Source organism: Ovis canadensis, chromosome 1 (genome assembly GCF_042477335.2).
Source record: "Ovis canadensis isolate MfBH-ARS-UI-01 breed Bighorn chromosome 1, ARS-UI_OviCan_v2, whole genome shotgun sequence".
Classification (NCBI taxonomy): domain Eukaryota; kingdom Metazoa; phylum Chordata; class Mammalia; order Artiodactyla; family Bovidae; genus Ovis; species Ovis canadensis.
The window spans coordinates 205,575,725-205,600,278 of NC_091245.1; the positions used below are offsets into that span (position 1 = coordinate 205,575,725).

Below are 24,554 nucleotides of genomic sequence, written 5' to 3' on the forward strand. Positions count from 1 at the left end.
AATAAAATAAAAATTTTAAACATAAAGCATGTCTACAAACTTTAACTGTTTTTTTTTTTTCAGTTGGGCGGGGGGAAACACCATACTTGCACAATCAGGAGTTCTCTTAACTCCCCCAGCAATTGTTTGTGCTTCCCTTCACTATCTATGTGCTATGTTTGGGAGGTAAATACATCTTACCCCCACTCCTAGACTATGAACTATCTAAGGGCTGAGATCACAAGAGAGTTAACATCCCCAGAATGCCTAGGGCAGTGCCTTGCACACAGAAGGCATCTGACAATCATCTTAATAGATGCCATATTTGCAAATCTTCCTCCCAAAAGGTAAACCCAGTTATCATCAGGAAGAACCTAAAGACATTCATTCCCAAAAGCAGGGAATACCACTAGGTAAGCCCTTTTGCCCATCCAAAGTGAATACTGTAAGAATATTGTTCTATGTTCACAAGCAGGCTCAAATAGCAATCCCCACCTCCCCAGGAGTTCTGACACAATTAAAGTCAGAAATGTCTCAGTTCTGACACAATTAGTGGCTGTATCCAGCACACAGAAAATATTTGATGTTTTATGATGTCACTTTAGATCTTAGCCTTCCGAGATGAACATTTGAAATGGAATAAAATTCATAATATACAAGGTCTGATGTACTTTAAAGGTCTTATGTTTATTCACATCTAAAATTATCACAAGAACAGATTTTTTCCTTATTTCCTTCCATCCTTACATACATTTCCCTCCCTTTTTCAGTTTAATCCAAACTATTAAAATTGCCTTTTTCCTGACTTCAAATATGACATCACATTTTACTTTGTTCAACTGAATTGCATGCCTAATGGTGTTTTTCATGATCTCAGGGCTACATTATACAGTTAGTAGATGACCCTTACACCCTGTTCTGCAAATTGTCAAGATTCATAGATTGGTTAACAGTGTTGTATACATACTACCACTTTGGGTCATCTGAGTAGTCCAATCAACGGACTGAAAAACTAAGAGGACAAAGACAGAAATTCTGCACCAGCCTCAAAAAGTCCATTCAGCCTGGTTGTCTGCCCTCGAGGCAAGAGTAGTGTTGGAAGTCTCTCCTTTGATATCCAAACTACACAGTTCTGATCGACTAGTACTTAAAGACACTAACTATTGCTTTAACAAAGTCCTTACTTTAAATTTGACTATTTAAGTACTCTTATAACTCAGGGATCACCAATGCAATGGACGTGAGTTTGAGTAAACTCTGGGAGTTGGTGATGGACAGGGAGGCCTGGCGTGCTGCAGTCTGTGGGGTTGCAAGGAGTAGGACATGACTGAGACACTGAACTGAACTGATAACTCAGGGAAAGTAAGCATAGGAGAATTTAAGGAGTATGACAAATTAGAGAATAAGGGTACAATTAAGAAAAAGGAAGTAAAGAGGGAACGAAAAAGACACAACTAACCTCTACATTAAAAACACAGACATGACTCTTTTTCTGACTGTGTACTAAAAACTAGCTAAGACAGGGACCAAATTATCAACAGTGGTCACTCCTAAAATATGCACTAAATTTATATCCCATAGGACTCTGTTAATGAAAGCTGTTAATGTTTTCCCCTTGACTTTCACAATGTATTCATTATCTTTATAATGTCCCTTTATAAGGCAGCATGGCTGTGAGGTAATGGACAGTGTATAAAATGTAATATAGTTTAACTCCACAAAGATACGTATCAATTCTTATTGGTGTCATTATACATTCTGTATTTATGATACCATATTAATAAACCTATACAATTTAAACTAAAATCAGAAAAGATAGAATTTCTGCGGAAAGAAGGAAGCAGGGTCTTATTGAAGAGGTTTCTTCTACTAGAACATTCCGTAGTCCAGATTTTTCTAGACTATTCTGAGGAAAGGCACTTGGTGAAGACAAACATAAAACCTCTCTCAAACAATTTCTAAAGTTACACAGAAGGAACAAAAGGACCCGAACAGAAGTAAGAAAGGTGAAAATCAGAGCTTTCCATGTTCTACTCCTCCAAGGGGGCTCCTGATTTGGGGCCGGGGGGCGGAGGGGAATGCAATGAGACTATCATTTTTCCCATAAGCTTCCCAGAGTTGGTACAGAGCTTAAATTTTGTAAACGCCTATGAAAAATATGAAAACTATCCAATGATACACGTGCAAAGAATTATTTTAATGATAATAAGTAGCTTATCAATTAAGAGAACTCAAAGCCCAGATACCACAAAAAGCACATCTAAATTGACAGTGCAATGAACTACATCTATTTCTTTATTAGTATATCTTTCAAAATACACTTTACTTAGGGTCAATCTCAGCATATTCCAGGCTTATGAGTAATGGACTAAGTAACAAAGAAAAGCCATAAATAATATATAAAGTCTACAATAGCCATAAAATCTAAATTTGAACATACTTCAAGAATTTCTGCTCCTTCCACATACCAAAATTAACCTAATGCTCTATTTCTTCACCCCTAATTTAACTACACCCTAAAGACCATCAAAGAAGGAAATACCTAGATCCTAGAATCAAAATCAAATTATATGTGTACAGCTCTACTTTTATCACCAGTATTCACCATTCTTCAATATTACTCCTTTGGCACATTAAAATATTCTCTAAGACCAAAGAAGAAGAAAAGGGAGATTAGGAAACATTTTTCATCAATGATCATAAAACAGCAGAAGCACTTTATCTGACCACCATCTAACACACACGGAATTAAAGCTCTCCATTCTCACTAAGCAAGGCCGAGAGGAGCTAACCCACGTCCGAGATCAGGGGCAGAAGCCAGGAGGACCCCATGCCCAAAGGGCGGCGGCCAAGAGGAGTTACCCCACTTCCGAGGTCAGGGGCAGTGGCTGAGAGTGCCAGGCTGCCACGGCACAGGAACGGCCAAGAGGAGCCACCCTGCATCCAAGGTCGGGGCGGCAGCCGGGAGGAGCAACCCCATGCCCGAGGAGCTGTGCCTGCACGGGCATAGGAGGGCCTAAAGGAGCTATCCCACGCTGAAGGTCAGGAAGGGCAGTGGTGAAGAGATACCCTTCGTCCAAAGTAAGGATCAGCAGCTGCGCTTTGCTGGAGCAGCCATGAAGAGACACCCCACACCCAAGGTAAGAGAAACCCAAGTAAGATGGTAGGTGTTGCAAGAGGGCATCAGAGGGCAGACACACTGAAACCATACTCACAGAAAACTAGTCAATCTAATCACACTAGGACCACAGCCTTGTCTAACTCAATGAAACTAAGCCATGCCCATGGGGCCATCCAAATTAGATTGAACACCGAAATTAGATTGATTATACTCTTTGCAGCCAAAGATGGAGAAGCTCTATACGGTCAACAAAAACAAGACCAGGAGCGGACTGTGGCTCAGACCATGAACTCCTTATTACCAAATTCAGACTTAAATTGAAGAAAGTAGGGAAAACCGCTAGACCATTCAGATATGACCTAAATCAAATCCCTTATGATTACACAGTGGAAGTGAGAAATAGATTTAAGGGCCTAGATCTCATAGATAGAGTGCCTGACGACCTATGGAATGAGGTTCGTGACATTGTACAGGAGACAGGGAACAAGACCATCCCCATGGAAAAGAAATGCAAAAAAGCAAAATGGCTGTCTGGGAAGGCCTTACAAATAGCTGTGAAAAGAAGAGAGGTGAAAAGCAAAGGAGAAAAGGAAAGATATAAGCATCTGAATGCAGAGTTCCAAAGAATAGCAAGAAGAGATAAGAAAGCCTTCTTCAGCGATCAATGCAAAGAAATAGAGGAAAAGAACAGAATGGGAAAGACTAGAGATCTCTTCAAGAAAATTAGAGACACCAAGGGAACATTTCATGCAAAGATGGGCTTAATAAAGGACAGAAATGGTATGGACCTAACAGAAGCAGAAGATATTAAGAAGAGGTGGCAAGAATACACAGAAGAACTGTACAAAAAAGATCTTCATGACCCAGATAATCACAATGATGTTATCACTCATCTAGAGCCATCTTGGAATGTGAAGTCAAGTGGGCCTTAGAAAACATCACTACGAACAAAGCTAGTGGAGATAATGGAATTCCAGTTGAGCTATTTCAAATCCTGAAAGATGATGCTGTGAAAGTGCTGCACTCAATATGCCAGAAAATTTGGAAAATTCAGCAGTGGCCACAGGACTGGAAAAGGTCAGTTTCCATTCCAATCCCAAAGAAAGGCAATGCCAAAGAATGCTCAAACTACCACACAATTGCACTCATCTCACATGCTAGTAAAGTAATGCTCAAAATTCTCCAAGCCAGTCTTCAGCAATACGTGAACCGTGAACTCCCTGATGTTCAAGCTGGTTTTAGAAAAGGCAGAGGAACCAGAGATCAAATTGCCCACATCCGCTGGATCATGGAAAAAGCAAGAGAGTTCCAGAAAAACATCTATTTCTGCTTTATTGACTATGCCAAAGCCTTTGACTGTGTGGATCACAATAAACTGTGGAAAATTCAGTAACAGATGGGAATACCAGACGACCTGACCTGCCTCTTGAGAAATCTGTATGCAGGTCCAGAAGCAACAGTTAGAACTGGACATGGAACAACAGACTGGTTCCAAATAGGAAAAGGAGTACGCCAAGGCTGTATATTGTCACCCTGCTTATTTAACTTGTATGCAGAGTACATCATGAGAAACGCTGGACTGGAAGAAACACAAGCTGGAATCAAGATTGCCGGGGGAAATATTAATAACCTCAGATATGCATATGACACCACCCTTATGGCAGAAAGTGAAGAGGAACTAAAAAGCCTCTTGATGAAAGTGAAAGAGGAGAGTGAAAAAGTTGGCTTAAAGCTCAACATTCAGAAAACGAAGATCATGGCATCCGGTCCCATCACTTCATGGGAAATGGATGGGGAAACAGTGGAAACAGTATCAGACTTTATTTTCTTGGGCTCCAAAATCACTGCAGATGGCAACTGCAGCCATGAAATTAAAAGACACTTACTCCTTGGAAAAAAAATTATGACCAACCTAGATAGCATATTCAAAAGCAGAGACATTACTTTGCCAACTAAGGTCCGTGTAGTCAAGGCTATGGTTTTTCCAGTAGTCATGTATGGATGTGAGAGTTGGACTGTGAAGAAGGCTGAGCACCGAAGAATTGATGCTTTTGAACTGTGGTGTTGGAGAAGACTCTTGAGAGTCCCTTGGACTGCAAGGAGATCCAACCAGTCCATTCGGAAGGAGATCAACCCTGGGATTTCTTTGGAAGGAATGATGCTAAAGCTGAAGCTCCATTACTTTGGCCACCTCATGCGAAGAGCTGACTCATTGGAAAAGACTCTGATGCTTGGAGGGATTGGGGGCAGGAGGAGAAGGGGACGACCGAGGATGAGATGGCTGGATGGCATCACTGACTCGATGGATGTGAGTCTGAGTGAACTCCGGGAGTTGGTGATGGACAGGGAGGCCTGGCGTGCTGTGATTCATGGGGTCACAAAGAGTCGGACACAACTTAGCGACTGAACGAACTGATTCCCTCTTTAATCTTACTGACTAAAGCCCAGGATACACTGACTCCCCACAGATAACCAGCTATTCTCTAGAATGCTGATGCTTAGGAAGAGTCAACTGTGTTCATTTCCAAATCTGTTCATGCCATTATAAATACTACTGCACTTAAAAAAATGTTAATTAAACAATATGTCAACTGATGAAATAGAGTGGAAAAGAGCAAGCTGCTGTTTCTATGACAGCTAAATGGATGTTTTAGAAAAACGTGGTAAAGATGAGTTGCTCTAAATAACTGTCATGAAGTAAGGTATGGACAAGATAACTGCAGAAAACTGAAAAGTTCTACGAAAATCTAAAATTTTGCACACCTCGGGTGATTCACAGGTACCCAAGCTTTTACCTCTTTTATTTAATTGAAAGTACAAATTTTGCATGACCATCATTGATGCAGCTTGTGCCAGAAAAGGATGCTGCAGACCTCCAACTGGCAGAAAAAAACTCAAACAGTTTTGGACATGATTAGGGGGAAAATGAATATTTATTTTCATTTAAAATAAAATATTGAAGGTATGCATATATTTGTAATTTTTAACAATGCTCTTACCAATTTCAATTAGCTGGTTCTTTTCAATAAGCATTTCAAAAGAGGGTGTCAACTGTAATTGATAACATTCTCCTTCAACAATAAAAAGGTCAAAAGAAATAAAGTCACTCATGCAAATCAAAATTACTATACCTTTTCCTTTGAATCCATGGAGAAAAGATCAAAAGAAAGAGAAAAGCAAGAAATCAGTTCAAAAGTTCAAGAAAAGACAGGTAAAATTTCAAGAGTATAAGTGGTAAACTTTAGTTATCTGTGAAAATGGTACTAAACGTGATTAAATGATATGTCTAGCATTTATATTTAGGTATTGGTAAATAGAAACAGAAAAAATTCATAATATCCAAATTTTAGCATAGTAAACCCAAGTCCATTAAATTTGATAAAAACAATTTCAAAAAGATAATCCACTAAGGTGTACTAACAACTCAAAAAATGAAAAACTAAAGTGCCTTACGACAGGGATAGATCTCTAATAAGAGTGAAATTTTTTGAGATCCTATCATTAGGTAAGAACCAAGATATATAACAAACACATGCCTCTACTTCCTTAAGAATAGGAATTTTACATCATGCTTAAGAAACTTATGATTACTATTCTAATGACCCAGGCCTTCATTCCAAAGAGACTCTAATGGTACTTAAGTTCTTCCTGCTGCACTTTTTCCTATGATCAACAAAGATGTTTAAAAGATCAGATTTAATCCAGACCTCAAATCTAGACACTTCTTAGCATTATTACTCTGCCATTTGTTCCTGACTTTCAAGCAAATTTTAATCCATTTGTTAAAACTCATTGACCAGATATCTGATTCCTACAAAAATAATGAGTAAAATTTATTAATTGCATGTTTAAAAATCCAAACCATAACTAGAATGTTACGATTCTTTCTCAAAATGCTCATTATGGCATACTTTCTTTTTCATGAGACTTTAATTAAAGATTACTGTTTCATCAAATCCACGAGAAAGTTGCTTGGGTCTATAAAAAATTAGAAAGCAGGCCCAAGGAAATTGAGACAGCAATGAAAGACAATATACTCTTCTTCTCCCCTGTTAGCTTTTTATCTTTAAAGACTTCATTTTAATTTGTTGCAGTGAATTCTACATGGGTTTGATTATAAGCAGGCACATATTCTTAGAACCTTGGGGGGTAAGGAAGAGATATTAAAGCAGATAGAGTTGAGAGTGAGTACTGGTAAGGGGGAACGAAAATAAACATGTTCTGCTGATAGATAAACATATGCATTGTAGTCTATCCTCGTTCATCTTAGTTCTTGCATTCTTTCCTTTTTGTATCTTGGAATTTGCCTCCATTTCTCTCAGAACAGGTGAACAACTTGGAGGGGTGGAAACGTACTAATCTTGGGATTCAGTATACTTGGCTTCTGAATTTGGCTTTGTACCTGTCACTTAACCTCTCTGGTTCTCAAATACCTCATATGTAAATAAGGTGACTGACTAAAAGTCCTTTCAATATTTTTTCCCAAAGTTCTATCAATCTAATACCAACCCTGCCCTCACAGGAAAAAAAGGCATTCTTATACCTGATAGGAGAGCAAGTTGGTAAAACTTTCTAGGAGGCAGTTAGGCAATATACATCAGGAGCGTTTAAAATGTTCATACCCTGACATAAGCAAGTCCACTGTTAGGAATTTGTCTGAAAGAAGTAATCATGTGCACAAAAAACTGCAGTTACAAAGATGGTCATCACTCTATATTTTTGTTTAGAAACAACCTAAATGTCTTATAGTAGAAAATGATTGACTAAATGGTGAATCCATTTAACAGGATACATATAGCCATTAAAAATGATGTTACACAGAAACAGACACACAGAAAACAAACTTATGGTTACTAAAGGAGAGGGATAAATTAATAGATACAAACCACTACATATAAAATAGATAAACAACACAATCCTGTATATCACAGGGAACTATATTCAATATCCTGTAATACACCACAATGGAAAAGAATACGAAAAAGAATATATATGTGTGTGTATGTGGGTGGGCGTGTGTATATATACACACACACACAGGAACTGTATCACTTTGATGTACACCAGAAACTAACACAACACTGTAAATCAACCATACTTAAATTTAAAACAAAAAAGCTAATAACACAGGAAAAAAGATATTACAGATGATTTCAATAATTACATAGAAAAATGTTCATTATAATGAAAAAGCAGGTTACAAATTAACATGATCCAATTTGGGGGTGCACATATGTATACACGTATGTACAGGGAAAAAGATTACAAGGTCATATAGAAATGTTAGGAATTATTTCTGGATGGCAGATTTTGGTATATCTTCAATCTTTTGCTCATCTAAATTTATAATGAACACATATTGTGGAATAAGAGAAACAATTAAAGAATCAATTTAAAGTTTTCTCTAGAGAATTGTATTTTTTGTTTCCATTTTTTTCATCTCCAGGAAATAATTTGTATCCATCACCTTTGAAAAGATTAGATGTTAAAATCACATGATGAATAGGCTTCTGGTATAATGGAAAACTTGGAAGTCAAATTATTCAAAAACAAGGGAAAATGACTAGTTATTCACTCATGATAAAGATGCAAGGCCCACAAAGATCAAATTATGGTTCTGCTATTAAGGTGTTCCCAGGTATTCCATAAACAATATTCTGTAGCATCCTTACTAAAATACAGTGTCATCAGGAATTCCATTTGAGAGAGTTCCAAAAGCTTTAAAATCCATGAGAACACTAAAAATGACAGGAAAAGATTTTCTAGTAGTATTTAAACAGAACAAAATGTTTTGCTCTTAGTATTGAGGGCAAAAGCAAAGAAAGATGAAAATCAGGGTTATTTAGTCTCATAGAGGAAAAAAAAATACTTAGGATTATCACATACTATAAAAATAAAACTAACAAAAGTTCTCATCTCAACCCAAAAAATTAAGTGATTATGGGCTAAAAAAACTTTCAGTTTAGAGGGATTTACAATGTAAATGAAAAAACCTTACTATCAGTTAAGAGTTACTGAAAATTACTGAGAAAGCCTGGAAATCTTTCCCTGAAGATCTTTGCAAATACTTACTACTCAGATATGATTCAGAATAAAAAAATTACCACCACCACAAACCAGAGGCAGACAAAATGACAAACCTTGTCACTCTCAACTATACATTCTTTTTGTCTAGGTCTGCAGAGAGTCAAATGGTATATGATATGATAGCTTATAAATTCAGAGAGAAGAAAATAAACTTACAATGAGCAACAAAATGAAGCTGAGTCAAGCAATTTTTAACTATAAAAATGCTCATTGGTACTCTTCAAGTTTTTCTGGCATTTTTCAGAAAAATAAAGTTTACTATAAAAACTGTGATTAAGAGACATTATCTTTTTAAAAACTCAAATACTTAATATTTAAAATATGCAGCTAGAAAATTTACCAAATATTAAGGCCAATCCATGAGATGTACCCACTGCTATCAAACTGGATACTGCCTGAGAACAAAAGAGAAGATTATATTTTAAAACATTACATCAAGGATCTTGAAATAATCAGAATTAAATTTGTTGGTCTTCTTTCCTCTAGACACCAGATAACATACCAACTATTATAAATAAGGAAAATTTCATCTAGGAGGCAAAATGCAAGATAAAACTCAGAACATCTTATTTCTTGGCATCCCTCTAAATTTACTCTAAGGGTAACAATACTAAAATATCATATGTTCAACATTATAGGTAAAAACATGCCACTTAACTTCCTCTAAAGCAATTTAAAATAAAAAAAGTTCAAGGGTCCAAAGTAAAGGCACTTATGCTACCCAACCACGAGCCTCCTATGAGGTGTGGGAAAAGGACAGGAAAGACCTTCCCCAGCTCATTCACAAGAGCCAAAAGGCGCCAGAAATACTCAAAACTCAGCCCACTTCCCTCACCAATTGACTGACTAATAAGAGAGCTACAGGAGGCAGCTGGAAATAGTTGAAAATAGGAAAGAGGGCACTAGTGTGCTTTCAATATCCCCCAGTTCTCTATAATCACCCCCACAGATTTACTATTTGGCAAGCTTGGCAATGGAGCTCAGAGCTGTTAAATGTACTATTTACCACAAAGTCATTTTACCGAACTGTTTCCACTCCCTATAACCAAAAGGAGGTCAAGTCACAGAAGGAGCAAATGTACTTGGGTAGGATAGTACCACATTTAATAAATCTGGAAAAGGGCTAATCAGTATCCCATTAAATGCATCTCAAAAAACAAAACTGAAGAGTAACAATACACTAGAAACAAAAAGAATATTCCAACATGAATAAATTTTAAATGATTGCTGGCAGTAAATGACATATGAATTTATTCTCATAAAATGTATGTAATAACTGAGTATCAGAAGAATAAATCTAAGAAAACCCAGTAATAGAAAGCTTACCTTTAAAAGATTATTTAAAGTATACTTACAATTGCTGTAGGCAAGCCAGCATCTACTTTGTCCTAAATAAAATTTAAAAATAAAGTATTTGAAAAGATATTTCCACTTTTAAACCAAAAAAAAGGTAAAGGCCCTCTCTTTACATGTATAATTCAGACAAGAGGTGGAGCCATCACTTTCGCCCCCAACTACAGAATTTTAGCACTGATGTTACAGCTTAGGATAGTGATTCTCAAAAGTCAAGGAGCATCAGAGTCACCGGGAATATCTGTTAAAATGCAGATCCCTAGCTACACTGCTAGAACTAGATTCCAAGTCAGTAGGTCTGGGATAGTGCCAGGAATTTGCTTTTTCTTAGGAAATTTTTATGCAATGGACACATTTTACAAAATCACTATCTTAAGGTACCTCCATTATCTTAGGTGATCATAAAATGATAAATACACTTTAATTTGAGTCAATTTTAAATATAATCCCATGTCATATTACCTTGAGGAGGATTCCAAAATTAAACAACAAAGTTCACAACTCCAAAAGTTTCATCTCTCCTAAGTGTTCTCCAGGAATAGACTACAAGGCTATGATGGTCAACACCCTAGGAAGCCCTAATAACATCACTATCCACATGGCTGAAGGCATTACTAAACAGCCATTCAGAGGAGATACCCCAAAATATAACTAGCTTTACATGTTAATAAACCAACCATCACAGAAAAGCATACAATTTAAATTGAGCTGGTAATCCAGAATTAGAAAAACAAAATATGAAGACTGTCACAAGAAAAGCAGTTTTCATTTTAACATACCAAAGGAGCTCAGCCATGGCAATGAAATAAGAACAGAATGCAAACACTCTGGGATTTATTAGAACTTTTCCCTCCTCTTCAAGAGAAAAGAGAAACCCTTTTAAATAACAGATTTATCTAATCATTGTTCAATGTCTGAGTTTTAGTTCAGTCTCCATTATTCAAAATATTTTTAAAACTGCACAGGTGGGTCAAATGACTGTTCTGGTTCATCTTGATTTTGAAAGGAATGAATTTCATCACCTACATAAGGATTAAATTCAGAAAACGTCATGGAAATGTAATCCTCAACAGGTGGTTCCCATTCTAGCAAATATGAGTTACTCTCCACCTAAAAGAGGAAGGACAATTGCCTAGGTTTCCTCCATTGCTTGCCTATCTCTCTATTTAAATTGAATTCATGATATATGAGTTGGGCCAGGATATACCAAATGCCCACAGAGAACACTTTTTCCTTTTTTGTTGTTTTTGGGGGTTTTTTGTTTGTTTGTTCTGGTTTGCAGGGGGCGGGGGGGTGGTTCTGCAGTAAGAGCTTTCACTGATAAACCCAAAAATTACAATGTGGCTATGGTGTCATGATCCACTTCTGTATCAATCTCTTACCCTCATAAAAAATAAAACTTTGTCCAAACTGACTATGCAAAACACTGACTAAACTCCATGAAAAGAACATAAAAACATATCAAAGTTCCTGGGATATGAGTCACTATTCATATCAACATCATTATTATTACTATTACTTATAGAATCTATATATTGAATTCAGAAAACCAAAACCGAAAGACTACGTAAAACTATAAGCCTCGAGGCCAAAGGAAAATTTGATAAACATACCAGAATCAGCATCTATTGTCTTAATGGACTATTAAATATTTTCACACTAATCCAGTGCTCCAAACCATTTTCAAAACAGACACAGATACTCTGTTCCAGCCATTACACACTGGCCACTTTCACCAATACCACCCCCGTTTCACAACAAAACCAGCACTAGACTTGGAGCCAAAAACCCCCAATTTTGAGTAATTGCTCTGCTATCTCCTAACCCAATGATGTAAGACAAGTTAATATCACCTCTGAGTCTGTCTTCTCATTTGTAAAATAGGATATGGCTTTCCCTACTTTCAAAGTTGTAAGAGTATATGAAATAAGGTACAGGAAAAGACTTTTGTGAATTATAAAAACATCACTCAGTTGTAAAAGATTCTGATCAATCATTCCTCCATATGAAAACACTAAAAAAAAAAAATCGCTCTACCTCAACCAAATACACAAGATGGCAACTAAACTGAAAAGGAATTTAAAGAAAAGGCAGATAGCGTTTCTTTTAGGCTTGCTGCCATATTTCATTTAGGCACACCCGAGACTCCAGGCAGACCTTTATTTCATGGCTGCACTAATTTCTATGTCAAAATGTGTAGCTATGTCTTATGAGTCAAAAATAATCACACAAAACCCATGAAAGCCAGATTCTGTTTTTCTTAAGCCTCGGGCCAAGAGAAGTGCTGTGCTTTGTTTTATGCTCATTCCTGCTTCATTATGCCATTGCAGGTTATAAACCTGGGGGAAGAGAACAAAATACTTACAGCTGCAGACACTATCTGGGCAGAAATTCCCTTCAAAAGTGAATGTCGCATAACTGATCCATGGAGTGAAAAAGAATCAGGTAATTTCTTCTTTCTTTAAGAAAAAAAAAAAAGGAAAACGTTTACGAACAGAAAATAAAAACTGAAAAGGCAAGGTCTTTAAAGCTTTGAAAGAAGAAAAAGTAAATAAAAACAAGAAAAGCAGAAAGCAATACTGCATTTGTTAGCTCTGTTTTCTGAAGACGTATAAAGTGTAACAGTCTCACATTAAAATGTTACACTAAATTCACCCTGAACCTCAGAGAAGCACAGCAGGAAAATGAATAAAGCCACCATCTCTTCTTCACAGATTCAACCTATTCCTTGCTCACCTTAATAACTGCAGCAAACGGCTGTGCTACTCATCAGAAGGTCGCCTATAGAGAAGCCCTGCTTCCTGGTCTACATTACCTCTACCTGCCTTCCACCTTTGCAACCATTCTTGCGCTACTGTTGTCTGTAACAACCCTCTCATTCTCCCAACCAACCGCCTCAAATGTCCTACTCATTACTCATTCTCTGATGCTCCTACTAACAGCTCCTTTCGCTTACCCTACTCATCACTATACAAAAAATACTTCTTTAAGCTTTTACCAAACACGGAACACCTACTCCCTTTCACTGAACACCTGGCTTTCATGACTAAAAGTATGTTCTGGGGATACAAATATAAAAAGCTCAAAGTTCCCACTCTTGAGGCTCTCATATCCTAGCTAGAGGGACTAATGAGTAACTCACTCAAATTATAGGATAAATTTTAGAAAAGAAAAATGAATAAAGCATGATAGAAACAAAATAAAGAGTTTAAATCTTGTTTATTAAAGGGGATATCAGGGACAGCTATAGAAAAGAGAAGACATCTGATTTGGCCTTAATGGATAACCAGGAGTCTGTCGAACAACAACAAAAAAAAAAGCACAAGCAAAAATATGAAGATGTAATGGTGTACAGTGTGTGTGGGGACTGTGAGTACACCAAAGGCATGGGCCAGGAGGCAGAAGTGGGAGTGCTCAGCGTTTACATCAAAATAGTAAGCAGGCTTCAGACTGACACCACACAAAGCAATTCGGACATTACTATGTGGGCAAAAAGATGACACCACAGCTTTTAAGCAGGTTAGTGAGCAAATCATCAAAAACATTTAAGTTATTGTGATTCCATACAAATTTTAGGATTGCCTTTCTGTGAAAAAATGTCATTGAGATTCTGATAGGGACTACCTAAATCTATACATAGGTAGGGGTAGTATGAACATTTTAATTAATCCATGAACATGGAAAAGCTTTCCATCCATTTGTCTTCTTTAATTTATCAATGTATTTTACCTTTCAGTGTACAACTCTTTCACCTCCTTGTTCCTAAACGTCTTCCTAAGTACTTCATTGCTTTTGATGCTGCTGTAAATGTGATTTTTATTATTTTTTATATATTTCATTGTTAGTTTATAGAAACACAACTGATCTCAATCAGCCAAAGTAATCTTAAGAAAAAAGAACAAAGTCTGATTTCAAACTATATTATAAACTACAGTAACCAAAACAGTATGGCACTAACATTAAAAAAGACATAGATCAATAACCAGAATAGAGAGCACAGAAATAACCACTTGCATATATGGTCAACCAATATTTGACAAAGGAGCCAAGAACACTCAGTAAGGAGAGAATACTCTCCTCAACAAACGGTGCTAGGAAAACCGGGTAATCACATGCAGAAGGAAACCATATCTCTGTCTTATACCACTCACAAAGATTAAATGGCTTAAAGACTTAAACATAAGACCTCAAACCACAAAACTCCTAGGAAAAAGCAAACAGAAAACCCCCTGACAGTGGTACTGGCATAGATTTTTTTAGTTATGTGTGACACCAAAAGCACAAGCAACAAAAGTGAATACACATATGAGATATATATATATATATATATAAGTATATATATAGGACTACATCAAACTAAAACGCCTCTGCACAGCTAAAGAAGCAATCAAAACATAAAAGGCAGCTATCGAACAGGGAAAAGTATCTGCAAACCCTTAACCCCATAATAACCAATATATAAAAAGAACTCTTACAACTCGGGAGCAAAAAAAACAACGGGCAGAGGACCTAAATAGGTATTTTTCCAAGGAAGACATACAGATGGCCAATAGGTCCATGAAAAGGTGCTCAACATCACTGATTATCAGGGAAATGCAAATGAAAACCACAATAAGGTATCACCTCATACCCATTAGTATGGCTATTATCAAAACAACAAAAGAAAAGAGTTGGTGGGGATGCAACAGTGTCCCTGGACACTGTTGGTAGGGATGTAAATGGTGCAGCCACGATGGAAAATAGCATGGAGGTCCCTCAAAAAATTAAAAATAGAACTACCATGTGATCCAGCAATCCCACTTCTTGGCTATACACCCAAAAGAAACAAAATCACTACCTTTTAAAAAGCAACTCATAGAAACAGAGACTAGAATAGTGACATCCAAGGGCTGGGGGAAATACAGAGATACTAGTCAAAGGGTATAAACTTACAGTTTTTAGATGAATAAGTTCTAAGAGATCTAATCTACAGTGTAGTGACTACCATTAACACTGTTATATACTTGAAAGTTACTAAGAAAGTAGATCTTTGATTTTCTTACTCCAGAAAAAAATTATAATTATGTGAGGTGATAAAAGTGTTAAGTAACCTTCCTGTGCTAATATACACATATCAAAGAATTACACTGTATACCTTAAATCTACACAGTACTGTATGTCAATTATATCTCAATAAAGCAGAACAAAGTTCAGTTGTAGAAAAAAACTGATGAACAAGTTAGTATACCCAGCCACGGCCCCTATTTCACAAGAGTTGACAACCTAAGGAATACAGCCCTGATACGGGCAAAATTTAAAAAGTTGAAGAAAAATACACCGACAAGTTATCAACATTAAAGTTACACATGAATTCAATAAACCATTTACATTATGCTTCCTCCACTTCTCCTTCCTTTTCATGTGCTCTCCAAGAATGTGGAAGGTGAAAGCAGCCAAAATGAAGCTATTTAGGGTTAGAAGTCCTTTTCCCAAATCTTTAATCATCTTTGCAACTCTCCTCTGAACCCACTCCAAGGGAATGAAGAAATGCTGGCGCTGTCCTTAGACAGCGGGAGGAAGGTGGTGGAGGAAGGAGCGGAGGGAACAGAAGGCTGGTGAGGTGACTCCCACCACCTTTCCCACACAGCTCCACATTTCCACCACGGACACTGCTCCAGGTCTGACGTGTGCGCCCTCTAAAGGCTCTTCTGCTTCTGGGGCTCCCTGGCTATACTTGGCTTCCTACTGGGGGCTTCCCAGGTGGGGCTAGTGGTAAAGCATCCGCCTGCCAATACAGGAGATGATCCGAGTCAGGAAAGATCCCTAGAAGAGGAAATGGCATGGCACTCCAGTGTTCTTCCCTGAAAATTCCACGGACAGAGGAGCCTGGTGGGCTACAGTCCATGCAAAGAGCTGGACACAGCTGAGTGACTGAGCACACAGCCTGGAGCTGCAGAAGACTGGCACGGTACCCACCTTCTTATGCTCTCCTCTCAGCAGTACCAAAATCTTCAAGGTCTAACAAGCACTTCATTTCCACTACTTTCCATGCAGGGCTTCAGCAGACCATATTATATACAAGTGTGATGTAAATGAATACTTACCAGAGAGCCAGAAATAAACCCATATACCTACAGTCAGTTAATCTTCGACAAAGAAGGCAAGAATATAAAATGGGGGGGAAAAAGCCTCTTCAGCTTAGTGGTGCTGAAAAAGCTGAACAGATGTATATAAAGCAATGAAGATAGAACACACCTTTTCATCATGCACAAAAATAAACTCAAAATGGCTTAAAGACTTACACATAAGCCACAACACCATAAAACTCCTAAAAGAGAACATAGGCAGAACATTCTATGGCATAAATAGTACCAATGTTTTCTTTGATCTCCCAAGGCAAAAGAAATAAAAACAAAAATAAACAAATTGGACATAATCAAATGTACAAGCTTTTTGTACAGCAAAGGAAACCTTAAGCAAAATGAAAAGACAACCTACAGAATGGGAGAAAATATTGGCAAATGATACACCCAACAAGGGTGTAATTTCCAAAATATATAAACAGCTTATACAACTCAAGAACAACAAGAAAAACCAATCGAAAAATGGACAGAAAACCTAAACAGACATTTCTCCAAAGACATATAGATAGCCAACAAACACATGAAAAGATGCCCAACATCACTAACTATTAGAGAAATGTAAACCAAAACCACAATGAGATAACACCTCACACCAGTCAGAATGGCCATCATTAAAAGTCTACAAGTGTTGAAAACAGTATGAAGGTTCCTCAGAAAACTAAAAATAGAATTACCATATGATCCAGCAATCCTATTTTGGGGCATACAGCCAGACAAAGCTATAATTCAAAAAGACACATGCACCCTTACGTTCACAGCAGCACTACTCACAAGACCCAAGACATGGAAACAATCTAAATGTCCAATGACAGATGAATGGATAAAGATGTGGTACCTACATACATTGGAAGACTACTCAGTCATTAAAAAAAAAAAGAATTAAATAACACCATTTGCAGTAACATGGATGCAATCAGATTATCACATCAGGTGAATTAAGTCAGAAAAAGAAAGACAAATACCAATATGATATCACCTTTATGTGGCATCTAAAATATGGCACAAATGAATCTATCTGTGACACAGAAAGAGACTCACAGACAAGAAAACAGATTTGCGGTTGCCAAGTGGGTGGAAGGGTTGGGGAGGGATGGACTGGGAGTTTGCGGTTAGTAGAATTACATAAAGAGTGGATAAACAACAAGGTCCCACGGTATGGCACAGGGAACTACATTCACTCTCCTGGGATACTGGAAATATCCTGGGATAATGGAAAAGAATATGAAAAAGAATGTATGTATATGTATAACTTAGTCACTCCTGCTATACAGCAGAAATCAACACAACTCTGTATATCAACTATACTTCAACTTTAAGGAAAAAAAAAAGAATACTTACTTTTTTAAGTTGGTCCTGTCACCACTATCTGAGCTTGCCACAGATGAAGTATCATAAGAGTGAGAATCAATAGTATCAATGTTTAACAATGTGGGATCTTCAAGAACAAAAGATTCATCTTCATCATCAGTCTAAATTAGAAGAATATGGATACATAAATTCAAAAGTCCAAATACTCTATAAGTCAAACAGGCATTAATGGGTTTCTCCAAATAAACACATGCTTACTCTGTTTTCCATCCCTTTTCCATGCATTGCTATTGACCAGAGAGGCACAGTACAGAATTACATTTCAACTCTCGATATCTCTCCCTACTTTTTTCACTCCAAAAAATTATTTCTTGTAGCTGAAAGAAGTAGGAGCAGTTATGCAGATTATATTCTTAATTGCCAAATATTTCTTCATATTCAAACTTGTCTAGGTGCTTTACTAGGTAACTAACAGCCAGTGGCTGACTGAAGAAAATAAATACCACCTGACTATAAATAGTATGCCTTAATAAACATGACAAACAGAAGAAAGGCATTCTGGGTTGGCAACAGCATGTGCAAACACAGTGATTTCATAATATGGATTGTGCCGGTAAAAAAGGAAGTAGTCTAAGATGAGCAGAGTATACAAGGAGTTGGAGATACTCCTAGAAACATAAGCTGGGACCCACATTGTAAAAAGCTTTATATTTCATTAAGCTAGGTGACAGGAGGTCCCACATTCACCACTGCATTCCTAGTGCCTAGTACAATGCCGGACACACAATCAGTACTCATTTACTTAATAAATTAACGTACTGCATACCGCAGGCAGCTGGAAGGCAAGATGTCTAAGAAATCGACACATGATGAGAATCATGTTTAAGAAGATAAATGGGGTAGAATGAAGATGAATGAGAGTAGAGGGGAAGACTGGGGCATGGAGACTAATAAGAACCAGGAAAAGGCTACTGCAATGTCAAGGAAAGACAGAAGAGTTCAGTCTAGGAATGCAGCTGAAAGGGCCAAGAGAAGGAATAAGGAGACATTACTGAGGTCATTGAAGATTCCTGCTTACCATTTAAACAGTGTTTTGCAGGGGGCAGAGGGGGTTAAGTTTAAGAAAGAAGTCAAAAAAAAAAAAAGAAAGAAAGAAGTCAAAAAGATTCCAAGGATTCTAGCTAGAGCAACTAGGCAAAAGGTAATACTACTAATTGAGTTAAGAAAGAACAGGAAATAAAGCAAAATAAGTCTACCTTCAAACAAGCTGACTCTAGGCAGCAGACATTAGAGAAAAAAGTTCTGATCATACCTTCGGTTTCAGCTGGACTACCTTCTCCCTTATTTCTATCCACGTTCTTAAGACCGCAGGCCACACTCCACTTTCTCGACCCATTACTGGCTACTGAGTACTACTCTTGAAGTTACCAGTCAACTCTGCCAGCCTATCTTCCTTCAGCATGCTACTGCCCCCTTTGCATCAAGTAATACCACTGGCCAAGCCTCACTTCTGGGAATTTTCTCTTCCCTTAGTTTCCAATGCTTCTCTTTACTGTTCCTTCAACTTATGTGGTCTCTTCCATTAGTCATGTTCTCTGCTTTCTCTTCAGTGCAACCTTTGAGTGATTTTGTTCCCCAGGATTATATTTTTGGATGTTGGCTCTTGCTACTTCATACACTTTCTGTATGAACAAGCTAATCCACACCTATAGCTTCAAATACCATGTCATGCTCAGGACTCCAAAATCTGTATCTTTAGTACCAACATTTCTCTTGAGGTTTAGGCCACATTTTCAAATGTTTTTCAGATATCTCCACATACAAATGGAGTGCTAAGAACAGGATGAAGGTTTGCAAGGAGCACTGTGTTACTTGAGAGCTGTGCAAGAATGGAAGGACTGCCTTAGGGAAAGGGAACGGAAACAACTCATAAATGAAATGCAGAACCAAGGTCTTAAGCAAGAGAGTCAGCCAGAATCTTATTTGATTTTCTTAAGCAGCCCAGGGATATAATTAAAGAAAATAGATTAGCTAAATTAAGCCAGGGTTGAGGGCTTACGGGATTAAGTAGGGGGGAAAAAATGAGGAAGATAATTAAGGGTATCAGTGAGGCCGAATTTAAAATTACTAGCTTCACAGTGTGTGCTGTGCTTAGTCGCTCAGTTGTGTCCGACTCTTTGAGACCCCATGAACTGCAGCCTGCCAGGCTCCTCTGTCCATGGAGATTTTCCAGGCATGAATACTGGAGTGGGTTGCCATGCCCTCCTCCAGGGATCTTAGGAATCAAATCAGGGTATCTTGCATTGCAGGTGGATTCTTTACCAACTGAGCCACCATGGAAGCTACACGGTAGAGATATCAATTCTCACAAACTGATGTGTAGAATCTACACAATCCTATCAAATTTCACCTGGTATGTGTGTGTGTAAACCAATAAAGTGATTCTAAAACTTACATAGAAATGCAAAAGACTAAGAATAAGCAAGGCAATCTTAAAGAACAACCAAGCTGGAAGATTTGAACCTACTGGATATCGAGACCTATTATAAAGGTTCAAACAGACTGTGATATTGGGGCAAGTACAGAAAGACCAATGAAATCACACCCACCATATACGATCACCTGATTTAAAACAAAAAGTGACCCCACAGAAAATGGTGCTCAGTAAGCGCTGCTGCCACATACCTCACACACACACACACATTTTACATGAACTGCGGATCTAATGTAAAAGGTAGAACAATAAAGATTTTAAAATAAGATGGCATCAACATAACCTTGAAATTTGCAAAATTTTCTTCAATAGGATGCAGCAAAAAGCTAACAAAAATGGAAAAACTTAGTAAGCTGAACTACTGCTAAGAACTTCTGCTCATCCAAAGAAACCATTAACTGAGGGAAAAAGTAACCCACAGAATGGAAGAAGATATTTGCAATACATACATCTAATAGAAAGCTTAGATACATCACATATAAAGAACTCCTAAAAAATACCTTAAAAATCAACTCAACAGAAAAAGGGCAAAACACATGAAAAAGCAATTCACAAAACAGATATCCAAAAGGCTACAACATATGTCAAGGAACACAATTTCATCAATCTTAAATTGAGATTAAAACTCTGATGTGATGCTACTACACACCTATTAGGTATGAATGGTTAAAGTGAAAAAGAGAAAAATTTAAAAGTTGATGAAGATATGGTGTGTATATATATATAACCATACATGATATGGAAATACATATCAGGTTATACATATAACCATATCCATATATTGCTGCAGAAAGCATATACTATCACAACCACTTTGAGAAACCTGTAGCAGTATCTACCAAAGCCCATATCTGACCATGCCCATATCTGACGATGCCGCGATTCTACTGAGGAACATACCCAGAAGAAATGTGTGTGTGTGTACACGTGTGTGTAGGTGCCTGAAGACATGAATAAAAGTATTTACAGCAGCACTTGTCAAAGTGGCCAGAAACTGCATATTATAAAACTTCCCATAAACAGTAGAATGAATAAAAAATGGTATGTATTTTACACAGCAAAGGGAATGCATGAATAACTACATGCAGGAAAATACAAATGAATCTAAAAACACAATATTAAGGGAAATAAGTCAGATGCACAAAAACATATATTGTATAATTCCATTTTTATGAAGTTCAAAGCCAGCAAGCCAATCAATGCTGGTAGAAGTCAGGACAGTGATTATCCTGGGTTCGATACTAAAGGAGCACAAGAGGAGTTTCTGGGGTGCTAGCAATGCTTTATTTCTTCAGATGGAATCCAGTTACAAGAAGAATTCTGTTTGTGAAAATTCACCAGGCTATACACTTATGACCTGTGCACTTTTTCTTTATGTATGTGATATCTCCATTAAAAGTCCAAAAGAAATATCCGGCTGCATGAGCCAACAGCAGAACTGAAGTCAGGGCTACTCTCAAACACTGGGGACTAAACAGAATCAAGAGATTTGGTCCTAAGGAGCGCAAAGAGGAGGTTTAATGGAAGGAAGAGAATGTAGGGATGGGGGAGGATTATTATTAGAGAACGGAATTTCAATGTTAAAAACCTCAGAAGTAGCAGTTTCAAAGGATGCTAAGGCCCAGCAACATTATTTCATGATCTAAGTTCTGAGATTTAGCATGTCTCAGTAATCTCTAACTTTCTGTAAAATAGATGGCCACTTCTTCCCAGCATCTCTTCAGGTTTATTTATGAATTTTATAGGATATATGCCCCCACATATCCTGGAGCAAGTGCTTATTTACACTTTCTACTTTTGTCCCTTTTCTTTCTTAAAATCACTCAATACTTCTTCCCTTTTTAGTCTTCATGGTCTACAATTTAAATTATTTTCACTTGTCCACCTGTTGCGCTCCCTGGTGGTGTGACAGCCAGCCAATTTCCAGTCCTATTTTTCTCTCAAAATCAAAGACAATCACAGAGCACTTCATAAAGGCAGTATTTAACACTGTGACCCAAATGCACAAGGCACCCAGATTAGTGAGGAAGATAACAGTATCATCTTCTCAGTTAACCGCTAGTGATTATTATACTTACTGATACTAGTAGGTATGTAAATTCTGCAAAGAGAGCTTTCCTTCATTATAAACTACAGCCTCATTCATAAGAGCATTACTTTGACATTATTGTACAAAGATGTAGAAACAGGGCTTTGTACACATCCTCTAAGACTATTTTTAGTTCCCACTTTGTAACTGAAATAATTATGTGATTAACATGTTATAAAAACTGACAAATTAATCTCTTCATCTCTAAATGAAAGATTTCCTCTCTATTAGAAAGCAATAAATAAATGACTTTAACAGGATAGACTCTCATTGAGCCTTTTTGACCAAAGCCTTCTTGGTCAAAATTTTAAATGCCCAAGTCTTCTTAATACAGATCAAGCATAACATTTAAAAATATATTCAAAGAAACAGCGACATCAAGCTGATATTTTAAAAGAACAAAAGATGTACTTCACAGAGAAAGTAGTTTGCATCCTAGATAGTACTGCCTATAAACCTAAAAGTATAGATAAAGAAGAAATACAGGGGCCAGAGCGAAAAAAAAGCAAACCAGGGCCCAACCCCACCTATGGGGCCAGTGGGCATTTTTGTTGAGGAATCTTTGCATCATCTTTTACAAAATGTAACTATGGATCTGAAACAGATTTTTTAAAATCTTTCTTAAATTAGGAGCTAAAACTTCCAATGGGAGTCTTAAGCAAGTTGTTAAACGATCAAGAAGACTGAGTTGAAGAACTGTCAGCAAATGCAGGGTACAAAAAAGCTAGCACACTTCCTCAACATGTGCTTCCAAAGAGCTCCTTTATAGACTTTATGATCTGCTAATTCAGAAAGTAACATCATTTCAGAGCTCTGAGAAACTTTTTAATTGAGATGGTATTCACAAGATAAACTATGGCGGCTTCATTTTCTTTATATAGAAGGGTGATGAAGTGCATTACAAGGCTGCGGATAAGCTTTTATATCTCCTGAGGACAAGCTATTTGAATATCACTGGTAGAGATGACATTATCAAAACATAATACAAATCTCAAAAGTGTCATGAATTCAGTATTTCAACTCACTTAATAAAACACTTCTTTAGTCGGCCCAAGTATGAGGTATTATCCTGGGCACAGAGATGAACAAGACATGGCTTCTGCCCCTGAAAAGCTCACAATCTAGAACTTTCTGCAATAATGGACATACTCTTGGTATCTATGCTGTCCACTACAATAGCCACTAGTCACATGTGACATGTAATTACTTGAAGTGTGCCTTGTACAACTGAGCAAATGGATTTTTAATTTTTCTTTACCTGTAATCAGTTTAAATCGCCACATGTGACTGTTGGCTCCCTTACTGGACAATGCAGATCTGGAAACATACACTATAACCTGGAAGTATTCAAATCAACATGATAAAACAGGGACTGTTAATATATGCTTACTTCATTTAGTATGCTTTCCAGTGTCGGAGGAGTATCAACCTGAGGAATATCGAACTCCTTATCATCAATCTAAATAGAGAAAAGAAATTAATACTCACATAATAATGCTTTCCCTCTTACAATTGGGAGGGTGTTTTAATTGATTAGAACCATTATCCATTAGAAGACAAACAGACCACCAAACTCTTCTCACGGAAAGCCAACTCAATAATTCATGACATTAAGGGTTAGGTCAAAAAACTACAGAACTGTTTCCTTTTCTATCCACATATTCAGTTTATCAAGGACAAATATGCACTGATGACAACATCCTAACAATCCTTTCCAGAAAGCTTCTGTTGAAGGGCTTTGGCATCTGCTTTCTTAAACAAAATAGCATTTCTTGTGACAAACCCTAAACTTCTAAGTCATAAGAGATATACAAAGGTCTGACACTGAATTTCCTAATTATTTCATAAATTATGGTGGTGGATGATTAGGTCAAACAACTTGTTATTAAATATTCATATTGTCACAAAAACCTATTGATATCAGATCAATGAGGAAAAAAAATCACTGCACAAGAATTGTAAGTCTACCACTAGCACTATGATAGAGGTATCATTTAACAT

General features: G+C 37.2%; 1 protein-coding gene across 7 annotated transcripts in view; it reads right to left on the minus strand.

The window, feature by feature from the left end:
- VPS8 (VPS8 subunit of CORVET complex) overlaps positions 1–24,554 on the minus strand; it is a 395,845-nt gene that overhangs the window by 258,972 nt on the left and 112,319 nt on the right. For all 7 annotated transcript variants that reach the window (XM_069558731.1, XM_069558750.1, XM_069558751.1 and 4 more), the window contains 5 exons: positions 23,944–24,012; positions 18,001–18,131; positions 12,906–12,999; positions 10,543–10,575; positions 9,528–9,582 (listed from right to left, as the gene is read on the minus strand). In XM_069558731.1, the coding sequence (XP_069414832.1) occupies positions 9,528–9,582; positions 10,543–10,575; positions 12,906–12,999; positions 18,001–18,131; positions 23,944–24,012 (382 nt within the window). The remainder of the gene's footprint in view (positions 1–9,527; positions 9,583–10,542; positions 10,576–12,905; positions 13,000–18,000; positions 18,132–23,943; positions 24,013–24,554) is intronic.